The sequence below is a fragment of the Perissodus microlepis genome, chromosome 7, assembly GCF_051167445.1.
Source record: "Perissodus microlepis isolate ML-2025 ecotype Zambia chromosome 7, ASM5116744v1, whole genome shotgun sequence".
Taxonomy (NCBI): domain Eukaryota; kingdom Metazoa; phylum Chordata; class Actinopteri; order Cichliformes; family Cichlidae; genus Perissodus; species Perissodus microlepis.
The window spans coordinates 61941836-61954585 of record NC_140467.1 but is presented as its reverse complement, the minus strand read 5'-3'; the positions used below and the strand labels follow the sequence as shown (position 1 = coordinate 61954585).

General features: G+C 41.5%; 2 protein-coding genes and 1 long non-coding RNA gene across 3 annotated transcripts; 2 read left to right on the top strand and 1 right to left on the bottom strand.

Moving 5' to 3' along the window:
* Positions 1–3069: 3069 nt before the first annotated feature.
* Positions 3070–4620, top strand: LOC146384524 (uncharacterized). Its single transcript, XR_014800878.1, has 3 exons — positions 3070–3566; positions 3642–3724; positions 3816–4620. It is a non-coding gene; the product is annotated as an uncharacterized LOC146384524 (long non-coding RNA).
* Positions 4621–4977: 357 nt separating this feature from the next.
* On the bottom strand, positions 4978–6073 carry LOC146384523 (uncharacterized). The gene is made up of 2 exons (XM_084936504.1): positions 5969–6073; positions 4978–5876 (listed from the first exon to the last, which is right to left on the bottom strand). The coding sequence occupies exons 1-2, from the start codon at positions 6006–6008 to the stop codon at positions 4978–4980; spliced, it is 939 nt and encodes a 312-aa protein (XP_084792630.1). The 5' UTR covers positions 6009–6073.
* Positions 6074–9527: 3454 nt separating this feature from the next.
* Positions 9528–11586, top strand: LOC146384522 (voltage-dependent calcium channel subunit alpha-2/delta-4-like). Its single transcript, XM_084936503.1, has 4 exons — positions 9528–9608; positions 9753–9873; positions 10243–10320; positions 11315–11586. The coding sequence occupies exons 1-4, from the start codon at positions 9550–9552 to the stop codon at positions 11408–11410; spliced, it is 354 nt and encodes a 117-aa protein (XP_084792629.1). The 5' UTR covers positions 9528–9549; the 3' UTR covers positions 11411–11586.
* Positions 11587–12750: the final 1164 nt, after the last annotated feature.

The window sequence follows — 12750 nt, the reverse complement described above, 5'->3', positions numbered from 1 at the left end:
CACAGGGGACACGACGAGTTCTGTGATATCCTTCAGAGTCACGAGAACAAGCCATGCAGGCTCATCTTCAGGCACAAGTGATCCAACTAAAAGAAATCAACACAGAGAAATTTTTACAGTGCTTTTCTACTCTACCTGAACATTCAAAGCGCTCTATACAGGTTGCCTCATTCACACCTGTTCATAGAAGCCCTTTTTCTGTGCTTTCTATCTAACATCCACACACATTCACACTCTGATGAATGCATCAGAGAGTGACTTGGGGTTAATGTCTTGCCCAAGGACAGTTAGCATGCAGTCTGGAGCAGCCAGGGATCCACCCAAAAACCATCTGATTAGTAGATGAGCTGCTCCACCTCCTGAGCCACAGCCACCCCTTTTAGAGGTAAAGAATCAATTAGAAAGTAAGTACAGTAATTTTTTGAGGTGATTTGATTAAAAAAAGAATCATTTTTGCTTCTAATTACATAATTAAGGTGTAATTACATCTTCCAACAAATTGATACATTGTCATAAACGTATCATTTATCTACTAAAAATACATAGGAGCTGGCGTCATGTTGTGGAAGCTGCCATCTTGCCCCACCATCATACACTGGCTGAGATGGGCATCGCTGCTCCGCCTTTTCATGTTTTATGGAAGTGGATTTATACATTACTTTGAATTTAACCTCTGTTGTGGGATTTCTCTTTAGTGTATTGTCCTTTAATGTATTGTCTTGCTTTCATGTTACTTAGTTTAGTATGCCTGGTTCACACCTCATTCACGCTGGGAAACAGACGGTGAGAAACTGGTGAATGTCTCCCAGGATACGGAAGCTCACACAGGAAGGCTTTGACCCCAGAGTGGGGGAGATTCACACAGGTGATAGAGAGTCTTTCTGTTTAGAGCCAAGGTGTGAACTGCAACTGTAAAAGCCTTTTGTTCTGCGACTGTGTATAAAAGGGACCTGAACTGTTCATTGTCAGAGACGACTTTCAGTGCCCCCTGACTGACGTCCCTCCTTATGCATAAGATAGCTGAAATAAAGGTGTTGTTACAACTCATCGTGTCTGCAGGCTTTGGTAATTAAAATTTCCACAACACCTCCTAAGACCCAAACTCTTCCACAGCATGCATTTTTAATTTGTCTTTGATATTTGGGCTGATTGGGTCCAATGAATGTAAAAACAAAGAATTACCTGATTATTATTTTTTTTTACCTTATTTTTGTTTTTATGGAAAATCGAAGCCACATGTGAAGATATTGATTTAAAATTTTGATAGAACTGTAGCAGTATAATGTCCCCGTAAATGGATATCAGGCCCTTGTAGAGCAAAATTGAGTATTTTGGTCTAAATAAACCAAAATGCGATGTCCACATATGTGGACGGCAGGTCCTAGGAGGTTAAAGATGTCAAATAGCTCTTTCACACTACATATGACCATTTCACATTTGTACATGTATATTTTGGTGATCTCTTTCTCACTATGTTTTTCTTCTTATGGAAATAAGCTAAGATTAAACCGGTTAATGTTAGGCTCCTGTGTCCTAAAAAAAATCACACCTTTCCCCTGATAAGCAAATTGATTGGATTCTCACATTGTGCGGGAATTGATTATCAATTACAACTTTGATGAGCCACTTCAAAGAAAGTTTCACAGCAGCAACAGAAAGTCCAGATGTGGAAACAGAAGGTTTCCACATTAAAATATCGATATTTTAATCATTTTGGGTAAAATTGTAGTTTTTCATAAACAGGAACACAGTGGAAAGAAACTATCATTCGGATTGTCTACATTGGAAAGAACTACTCCCTCGTCCGCCTTTTATAGTCATGTGTGAAATACGGCTGTATAAATGTGTGGCAGCCTCTGGCGTGCGCACTCACAACAATGGCTGAGCGTAACTGGAGTCATGTGTGCACGTATTTTACATCCACAAACAGCCGAGACGTGGTTTGCGATACATGTGGCAAGAAAGTGAGGTGTTGTGGCAACACCACCAACCTTGTCAAACACCTCAGAGTAAATCATATCACAGAATATGACGAGCGTATGTTGAGGCGAACTGAAGAGGAGGAGAAGGACAGGTGCTGCTAGGGCGAGACAGACGTCTCTCACGGAGTCCTTTAGTGCTGCAGGCAGGCAAGGTGTTCAAATAGCGCACAACTTCAGGTTTTGTATTTCTATATGATGAATTCTGCATTATTAAGTGATAAGAACAAGTAATCTGATGTCCTGTAATGATTATGACGCTATAATTTGAGATACAATAAAAGAGTAAAGTTTTTGTACAAAGTATCGGATCAGTACCGTCGATACCACCCTGAATTTTACTTGGTATCGGATCGGAAAGGAAATCAGTGGTATCGCACATCACTAGTGTCGGGATGAAATATTATTTTACTGTTACTATTCATAATCATTATTATTACTGTTGCATCATTTATGATTTATCATTATCATTTCATTGAAACATTTATTGAAACTGTTGATGTTATATTAAAGTCTGTATTTCAGGTGTTAGTATAATTACATAATAATCTTATATACACACATATTGCCTTTTTGTGCTTATTAAAGAGTTGAAGCTCGGTCAAGTTAATTAATGGTTTGAAGCTACAGCCGACGCGAGTTCGACTGATCTATGGAGCAAAGCACAGCTATTGAAAGGTTGCCTACATGCTTACAGTACAATTTACCACATATGATACATGTTGTATAGGCCTGTGTGTGTGCATTCAGCAGCTTGCTGCATTGAAGTTTGCCTGGTAACAGATGACGCAGAGGGAGGTCATGCACTAAGGTTAACACAGACACACAGTTTGCCTGAATATACAGTATTTAGAAACTGACTCCAAAAGTTGTTTACCTGCATACGTGACAGTTTAGTTCTGATAAGCCCAGAGAGTGGAATAACAGGAAGCATCTGGTGGGTGGGAGAGGAAGTAACTGTTCTTTTTTAGAATATGTCCAGGCTGGAGTTACTGGAACATGCATCTGCGGTGACGCATATTACTTGTCATCATATGTATAAATATCACACCCGTGTACTGTTCTGGGGAGATCGAGGCTGATGTTTTGCAGAGCCCATCTTCACCGCATATATGTGTTTTAATAAAATCATTGTTTTGACCCACTATGGACCTTCAGTCGTATGTCTCTTTTCTCAAATACGAAACAGGACACTAGTGATCAAACGTCAGGCCAAGCTGGAACTGATTCCTGTCTTCTGTGACTTCTACAACACTGTCCAATAGAGACACGTGAATGAAATGCAGTGTCATTAAAAACACTGATGATCTTTATTTAAAAATGTAATATATTTACATCTGAATAAACCTTCAGGCATTACGCTGACGGACGGATGGATGGACAATGAATGCTTTCTCATCCTTCTTCTCATGCACCATGGAAGTGTCTGAGGGGCTTTTCCACTTGGAATCGGGATACTGTGTCCACACTTCAGAGGTGGAGTTTCCAGCATCTCACCTGGGCCTCATCTGCAAACAATCAGCAGGAGGGCTTCTTAAACCAGCGCTGCCTGCTACTCCTCGCCAGTTTGTTCTGCCATCTCCAGTGGTAACTAGGCTTCACCTCTGCTCCAGTTCTGGCTTGCTCCTTCCCTGTGTTTAACCTTGTTTTCCCTGTGTTTAGGTCTCCTCTGCCAACATACTCATCCTACCCTCAAACTCCCTTACCCGTCCAGCACTATTCATTTAAGATGTGATGGAATCAAAGTAATTATTTTCAATCAAATGCTGCAAAGGAATATTTTCATGTGACACAGCGTAAATCTTTCAACTTCAACTTCTTCTCCCTCTGTTGCAGAATTCCCGTTGGATTGTTCCCATCAGGAGCCAGGTGTTCAGTCTCTCGATAGCTTTTCCTCTGGTTCCTGCTCTCTGCTGACACTCCTAGCTCGAGCCACGTTCTCCATTCCCTCGCTTTAAACAAAGTCTCATAAATAGTTTAACCATGTGCATTGAATCTGCATTTGGGTCTAAGCTTTCTATGGAGGGAAGAAATCATCACAGTGACATCTATTCAATTTTTAATTCAATTTTAATAATAATAATAATAATGATGGATTGCATTTATATAGCGCTTTTCGGGACCACTCAAAGCGCTTTACAATTTTATTTATATAGCGCCAAATGACAGCAAAAGTCACCTCAAGGCGCTTTATATTGTAAGGTATACTTACAAAGAAAACCCCAACAATCATATGACCCCCTATGAGCAAGCACTTTGGCGACAGTGGGAAGGAAAAACTCCCTTTTAACAGGAAGAAACCTCCAGCAGAACCAGGCTCAGGGAGGGGCGGCCATCTGCTGCGACCGGTTGGGGAGGGGCAAGTAAAACAGGATAAAGACATGCTGTGGAAGAGAACCAGAGGTTAATAACAAGTACCATTCAGTGCAGAGAGGCCTATTAAACATAGTGGGCGAAGAAGAAGCACCCAGTGGATCATGGGAATCCCCCGGCAGCCTAATGCTGGGCATACACTGTGCGATTTTTGGCCCATTTTGAGCCGATTTTTCAGTCGTGCGACCGTTTTGGGGGTCGTCCCGAGTTTGGCCTTGATCGTGTGTCGTGCATCGTCTACATGGGGTAACGAGAAGTGATTAACGCCTCACGACCAGCTCCCGATCATCAATCGTTTGCTCGTAAGAAAATCAAACCTGTTTGAAATCCTGTCGGTCGTCCCGAGGGTGTCACAGCGTCTCACACTGCGCACGCGCAAACGCAGAAATGAGAGTGAAAAGACGGAGTAGAACGGCGGTGCGGCGTGTCATCTGGACACAAGCCACGGCACAAACTTCTCACCCCTGCGAGTCAATCGTACAGTTTGAGCAGGAGCTGAATAACGCGACTGAAAAAAATCGCAGCACAGTGTATGCCCAGCTTATTGCAGCATGGAGGATTCAGGGTCACCTGAGTAGCCCATCAGCCTACTAAAAGGATACTGAAGAAACCCGTCGAAATAGTCTTAGTCTTCATCACTGCTGCTGGTGGACTCAGTTGAACACCTCCGAAATTTGCACACAGGCAAGTATTCCTCTTCTTCCTCAAAATCCTCTCGGGAACGCTTCCTCGAGCCTCCAGCTTCATGGTTGTCAAGCTCTTCGTGCGCATCTTCAAAAAGTTCATCACTGCTGCTCTCAGAGTGGTCGTACACAGTTGAGCTGGTCCCCGAATCAGAGTGTGCAAGCCTGGATTTTTTGCTATTACGACCTTCTTCGTCAACATCTTCCTCTCTGGACCTTTTCGTGGATCCACCAGGCTGTGCTTCTTCTTCTGTTACCTGCTGATTGATGTCCTCATCGGCAATATTACCAACATGAGGACAGCCCTCGCTATCAGTGTCGCAAGCAGAGAAGAAGTCAGAGTCATCATCAGAAAACTCCTCGCTCCATCTGATTCTTTTGTTTGGTTCCACATCTTCTTCATCCATCTCTCTAGACCTCCTCCTGGAAACACCTGGCTGAGGGTCCTCTTCTGGGATGTACTGGTGAACATCCTCACAGTCTTCAAATGCCTCATCAGAATCCTCATTTTCAATGCCACCGACAACAACAGCATTATGATCCTCATGCTGTTCATTGTTGTCAGCATTGGCATTATTGTCCCTCACATTATTATTTTGAATGTTGACATTGTTGTAATTGACATAGTCATCGTAAAGGTAATCGTCATATTGATTCAATACTGAAGCTATTAGCGCATCCAGCCTCCGACAAATATCACGGAGAGCACGATAACGATCGACCACGAAGCCCCGGAGTCCACCAATATCTTCGTTAGCTGGTTGGTTAGCTGGTTGGTTAGCTGGTCGGTTAGCATGTTCCTGATCTCCACTTGAAAACCTTTGTGGGTTAACCTGTCGGCCTGCAAGATCATTTAATCTTTTAATTAGCATTCATAACTATCTGCTGAAAATCTGTTTTTCATCAATTTCAAGACTGAGCACATGTGCTTACCATTACGGTTATTTTGTGATCCATCTCCTCTTCCACTCATTTTGACTACAAGGAACACAAAACAACAATGATCAGTAAACCTCAACTCAGAATGTTCAGAGAATTTGCTTTTTTTGTGATGACTTTAGGCTGCGTCCGAACGTACACGCCTATGTTTGAAAACGCACGTTTTCCTTTTTCGTTTAAAAAAAATCCAGTCCACATGTGCAGTTTTGAAAAAATATCTCCTTCCACATGTAAACGCTAAAAACAAAGTGAAACGCTGTCAAGAACACGCCAAATCTTAACCGTGTAGAAATGTTGGCCAATCAGAAGTCTAGAAGCCTGGGTGGGAAAACCTCACAAAACCTTACGTACTTCTGAAAAGTTTTTGTCTTTTTCTGGAAAAGCAGCTAATTTTGTGTTACTTTCACTTGCCTTCATCGTTTGAAATGTTAATAACTAAAGACAGCATTTTGGCTGGAACAGACTCACAACTTTGGAATGGACAAAATGCATACAGCGTACATAAATGTCATTTTTTTAAATGACATTTATTCCAAACCGACTGTGTTGAATGTAGAATCCACGTCTGATGCGCACTCTGATGCCTCTGTGTTTCTAAATGGAGGCACAGTAACTGTGTGTGTATATGTAAGCGTGTAAAAACTGCAGATACTAAGATTAACAGACACAGTATGTTGTCTACATCCGCCATTGTAGAAATTGATCTCATGTAAACACTAACGTGGCCACAGCGTCAACAGCGGCGCACACTTTTGACATTGCCTGAGTAAATGTCCGCTTTCCTCGTCCACACCTAAACACAAAAACGTCGTTTTCAAAAATCTCCACCCTGGCAGGAGTTTTTAAAAATCTCACCTTTCAGTGACTCAATCTGCTGTTTAGGTGTGGACGAAAGGCCCAAATGCAGAGACAAAGCTGCGCTTTCAAAAACAGCCGTGTACATGTGGACGCAGCCTCAGTTTCTCAGAAATTCTAATAGTTTGTTTGAGAACAAAAGTCTTCTCTATTTTCCTAAATGAACAAAATAATCTCAGAAATAATCGTGTTAAAAAGAGCTTCTGTCACTCAGATATGATTAAGAACATTTTCTAATTTATGTATAATTTGTCAAATATTACATCAGCTGACAAATAGTTAAGTCTTCATTTGTTTTCCTGAATAATAGATCCACATCATCCTCTCTATGATGGAAAATATAGTCTAGTCTTGCACAATGTAAAGTACATAAATACTGTCCTGGCAAGCAGGAAAATCCGGCTTTATATATTTAAGTAAATGATCTTAAGTTTATAAACTGAAATTTGAGCTTACTTTAGTTCTTGGTAAATTACAGAGCAGTTAATCCTCAGGGAAACGTGGAAATGTCACTAAATAGTGGTCTGCTTTCATACGGTTGCAGTGTCTCTTCAGTTTTGTGTTCATATGCTGATGTTTTCATTCAAAACATGCTTAAATGCTGTGATGTCACTTTAGCAGCAAAGACTGCGGAATGTGCAGAGATTCTTTTTACATCAAGTTGTTTGCTCAGAGTTTGATATCTTTTAAATGGAGACAAAAAAAACAGACAGAAGTGAATCTAAAAGACTAAAGCAGTCAATGTGTTATTATTTTTATTTATTCTAATAGTTCCTGTAAAGTTCTACTCTAAGAGATTCATCTTGGCCTTCATGCAGGATTAAAGCTCAATAACACACAAAATATAAAACATTTCTTTATGGTTGTTAGGCAAAGTTATCAAACATATATCCACTAATATGGTCTCATTCTTGCTCTGCTCCCTAATTTTTCCCTGGAGGCATCGCTATGGCAACAAAACAACATGTTCCAAACAACAACAACCAAGCTGTTTCCAGAGCTTAATATTTAACATGTCTTTGTTATAAACTTTATTTGTACAAATCTGTGATGTTGATGTGCACAACGTGGGATTTAGACCTCGGAGGGTTAATCAACAAATCACGAAAAATTAGCTTTAAATTTCTGTTCACGACGGTGCAGATTTCTGACATTTTGTGTACTTTAAGCATTTAACAATTTGATTGTGTTCTAATAAAAACTGTGTGAAACTCAAGTTAGACCTGTGAACCGCCCCATGTTGTGTAGCTTTCTGGATTTTATACTTATTGGGCTACATATTAATTTCCTATACAGGCTATACAGTAGATAAAATCTAAACTCACATGTTTTATGTAACTAAAGTGTTTAATCATGTGGGCTACAGACAATAATCCAGTTATGGACTATACTGATATGAGAAACGTGCATACTTACTGCATTTGAATCATTTTAACCATATGTAACCACCTGCATGTCATGGTCCCGGGACTTCTACCTGGTTTTTTGTGTCTTGTATTGCAACAAACAACTTAAACATAAACAATTACAAAGAAAGAACAGTACAGTATCCACATCTGAACCAAAGAGTAAAACAGTGAAATGTGGATTATTAAATATCAGGTCTCTCTCCTCCAAGTCTCTGTTAGTACATGACTTAATAATTGATCAACAAATTGATTTACTCTGCCTTACAGAAACCTGGTTGCAGCAGGATGATTATGTTAGTTTAAATGAATCAACACCCCCGAGTCATTCTAACTACCAGAAACCTCGAAGCACAGGCCGAGGGGGCGGTGTGGCAGCAATTTTTCACACCAGCCTATTAATTAATGAAAGACCAAGACAGACTTTTAATTCATTTGAAAGCCTGATGCTTAACATTGTCCACCCCAGCTGTGAAACTCAGAAACCAGTCTTACTTGTTATCATCTATCGTCCACCTGGGCCTTACACAGAGTTTCTGTCTGATTTCTCAGACTTTATATCTAATTTAGTTCTGAGCTCAGATAAAATAATTATTGTGGGTGATTTTAACATCCATGTAGATGCTAAAAATGACAGCCTCAACATGGCATTTAGTCTGTTATTAGACTCAATTGGTTCCTCTCAAAATGTAAAAGAACCCACCCACCACTTTAATCACACTCTAGATTTTTTAATTGTTATGTAATTATGTGATGCATGTACTTTTGACTTTTGCTGCCATGATGCCAGGTCTCTCTTGGAAATTAGATGTTAATCTCAGTGAGATTTTTACCTGGATAAATAAAGGACTAATAATAATTTATTTGACAGGTACATTATGATAGAGATGAAGATGTTCCAGTCAACTATGAAAATGTGGGAGACTCAGCTGTTTCTATCAGACTGCACTGATCAACAACTTGCTGATAAAATTACTGCTGTTATATTATCAGCATCATCTCATCTGGTTTCACACATTAAATACTCTGGCTGCTGCTCGCCTCTGACTGGACACTGCAGCATGACAAATTCATGACCAGGTTCATCCTGGGATTTAACATAATGAAGAGCAGCTGAAGCCAGTTATGCTGCACTAATGCTGGGTTATTACTTGTTAAGACCATATCTTGCTGAATGCAGTCGTGTCATTTAAACCAAGTGTGTGTGTGTGTGTGTGTGTGTGTGTGTGTGTGTGTGTGTGTGTGGTTTCCACAGCTCATAAGCAGAAGAAGTTGGACGCGCTGCAGCCCTGCGACACAGCTTACCCAGGCTTCATGTACGACCCGTCTGTCAGAGAGGCCAACAGCCTCAACAAGTGTGGACGCTGCCAGAAGTATGACACACACACACACACACGTTAAAAATCAAAACAAGCTTCATTCATAGTTTGTTAATCTGGTCTTAAATCGAGGAAGTTTCAACTTAAGCATAATTGAATGATTGGCAGTGACTGACTGCGGCCTTCTTTGCGTTTCAGGATGTTTGTGGTGCAGCAGATTCCTGACACTAACCTGGTTCTGGTCGTGACTCAGGCCTACTGTGACTGCTCCCGTCAGTATGGAGCCATTCTGCTGGAGCCCAAAGAGATCAAATATATCCTTCACATACTCAGCAGCAAAATGCTGCCCCCTGCTGGATGCTTACAGCCACAAATACTGCAGGGAGGGCAAGACTGCATTCAGCCTGGAAAATCACATTTGTGCTGTAATCTCCTTATTTTCCCTCAGATCAGTGATGCAGTTCACTGCCACACCACAGCCAATGATGAGAACATTAATAGATTATCTGAGCAGTCTCACAACATCTGTTTGCTCTTAGCTGAGGCTTTGAAACTTCAGATTTACGTCATGCTTTGTTTCTACAAAATTTCGTCCCCATTATATATTTATTCCCAGAAAGTCAGGCGTTGCCGATCGACGGTTGTTCACAGCGAGCTTCCAGTTTTCCTTAATATCTGTGAACATAACGCCACAGTGAAGTGCAACAGGATGAAATCCCAGAAGGTGCGGCGGCGCCCTGAGTCATGCCACGCCTACCACCCAAAGGTCAGTGCTGAGCCCCACTGCTGACTGTGAACGCAAAAGAACTGCAAGACTATTTAACAAACACAAACGTGGTGATTTTAAAGGCAAATAAAGAATCTCACACAGAAAACTAGCAACAACACATAAGGTGTGTGTGTCTGTGTGTGAAATAAATAAAGGCGAAGCAGGTCTCAGGGTCAATCGGGTACTGACGCACCTCTGTCCTGCAGCACATCCAACAGTCAGCTGAAAAGCAGAACATCACCTCTTTTGTTAAGAGTGATTTTTTTAAGGGATTCAAATTCTTCACTTTAAAGGTTCCACTAATCATTTAACAGTCGTTGTTGCAGCTTGTGTATAATCTCTAACATCAGTCCCGTCACACTTGATGGCTGTTTAAAGCAGATGTTTTGGGCACATTTCCAGCTCCTTATTTTTATTCTTGGACTCCCCTAGAAGAGCTTTGCATGATGGGTCATAGCTTGTAATAATCTACTGCTTACACTGGACTGTGGTGCATCATTTATCAGGATGTCAGGATGTTCTCCAAAGGAACACTCAGACTGTGGGTTAAATATCTCAGACTCTGCATCAGTTGGTTCAGAACTAAAGAAGCCAAACCAAAAATATGTTGCCTTATTTTCTAGCACTCAAGTCTGAAGTAAGCTGTTTTTAGCTCCTCCTCCCTTTAACCCAGCTGTCGTTTGATTGGCTGCCCCATGTAAACAGAAGGTTTGAGTGCATCTAAGAAAAGCAGAGAAAAAGAGAAAAACTGTGATACTGTAGGTCTACTCGCTTTAAGTATGCACGCGTTAGAATATAATTTATGCTAAAATGAGTCCAGAGTACGGACAGAAAAATCAACTTCACTGACCCTTCATACATCAAGTCATCCATGATCTGCTGTTCATTCTGTAAAGCTAACTAATGATTGTGTGGTGAAACAGGTGAACGCTGATGTACTCAGAGAAACTGCTATGAAAGGACTGAGCATCACATTTGTTTCGTCCTACAGGAGAACGCTAAGGACTGCGGCGGGGCGGCAGCCATCTCCCTGTCGCTCTCTCTCTTCTCTGCCTCTCTGCTCGTCTCATTGGTCGCTGAGTTCTAAACCAAAATGAACCCACCAATCAAGATGAACATGACAGTGAGGCGGAGACTTAAACATCCAGCAGGTAGCCAAAGGATTTTTTTTTTTTTTACTTGAATAAGAGACAAACTTGGACGGAGAAACTGTCTCAGCTGCTGATCGGCCTCACTTTGCAGCACAAATAAAGGGCTACACAAGGTTTTCTTAAAACCTGTAATAGACTCTAAACTGACTCTGGATCAGCTTTGCAGTGGCTCTGCAGCTGGAGGAGAAATGATAAGGGGGGGGACCCCCTCCTGGACAGTGCAGCCTGTGCGTGGAGACGCGTTGCCATTACACCGGAACAAGAATGTAGCACCTTTGTAGCTTTTTGATACAGAACTGATGTGTAAATGTAGAGTTTTACAGCCTCGATTTACCAAAACTCTCAAATTCGGACAAAAAAAAAAAAATTTTTCTTACAGAGCTCATGGGCTTCACTGCTCTCGTACCTCTGCACCGCTGATCAGCTGCTATGTGAAGCAGGTGTAAATGCACAACAGCGCTGCAAGAGATCATGTTACGCTCATGTTAGCTTCTCTTCATTGGTTCCCTGTTAAATTCCGAATTTCACATCCTTCTCCTCAAATACAAAGTCCTGACTGATCAGACTCACATCTTAAAGACCTCAGAGCGCCTCATTATCAGGACCGAGCACGTCGCTCTCACACTGCAGGCTTACATTACACTACACTCTTCGAGTTTTTAAAAGTAGGATGGGAGGCAGAGCCTTCAGCTGTCCCACTTTGGGTTTGGATGACAGACACTCAACTCTACTTTTAAGATTAGGCTTAGAATATTCGTCTGTGACAGAGAGTAGTTAGGGCTGATCAGGTGACCCTGAATCATCTCCTAGCTACACACCTCCACTGGCTCCCAGTGAAAGCCAGTATGTCCTATACAATCCTCCTCACATGCCAATCCCTTCATGCTCTTGCTCCCCACGCTGGACTCTACCTTCCTCAGTACAAATGCTCACTCTCCATCAAGCACTCCAGACAGCGGTCCTTTGGGAGCAGGGCTTTCACTCTGAAACATGCTCCCCTCTGAGATCTGTGATCCTCCATCTCAAAAAGCAGCTGAAATGTCACATGCTCACTGAAGCCTTTTTTCTGTGTCTAAAGAAACCTCGGGTACTTTGAAGGGTGCTCTATAAATCTAAGTTATGATTCTTGTTACTACTCTACAACATTATTATTGGTTATTATTGCAATAGGCTCAGTACTTCTTATCCACTCCCCATGTGTTTATATACAAGGCTGCCTTTCCGTATGCCCGACACCGGCGGGTTCTTCCTCGCTGGAGCTGTACGAGTTCCCCCT

Coding starts and splice junctions, on each gene's coding strand:
- LOC146384523 (XM_084936504.1), bottom strand. CDS start 6,008: ATGAGTGGAAGAGGAGATGGATCACAAAATAACCGTAATG. Junction 5,877..5,968: donor ATCACAAAATAACCGTAATG/GTAAGCACATGT, acceptor ATGATCTTGCAG/GCCGACAGGTTAACCCACAA.
- LOC146384522 (XM_084936503.1), top strand. CDS start 9,550: ATGTACGACCCGTCTGTCAGAGAGGCCAACAGCCTCAACAAGTGTGGA. Junction 9,609..9,752: donor AAGTGTGGACGCTGCCAGAA/GTATGACACACA, acceptor TTTGCGTTTCAG/GATGTTTGTGGTGCAGCAGA. Junction 9,874..10,242: donor CCAAAGAGATCAAATATATC/CTTCACATACTC, acceptor TGTGAACATAAC/GCCACAGTGAAGTGCAACAG.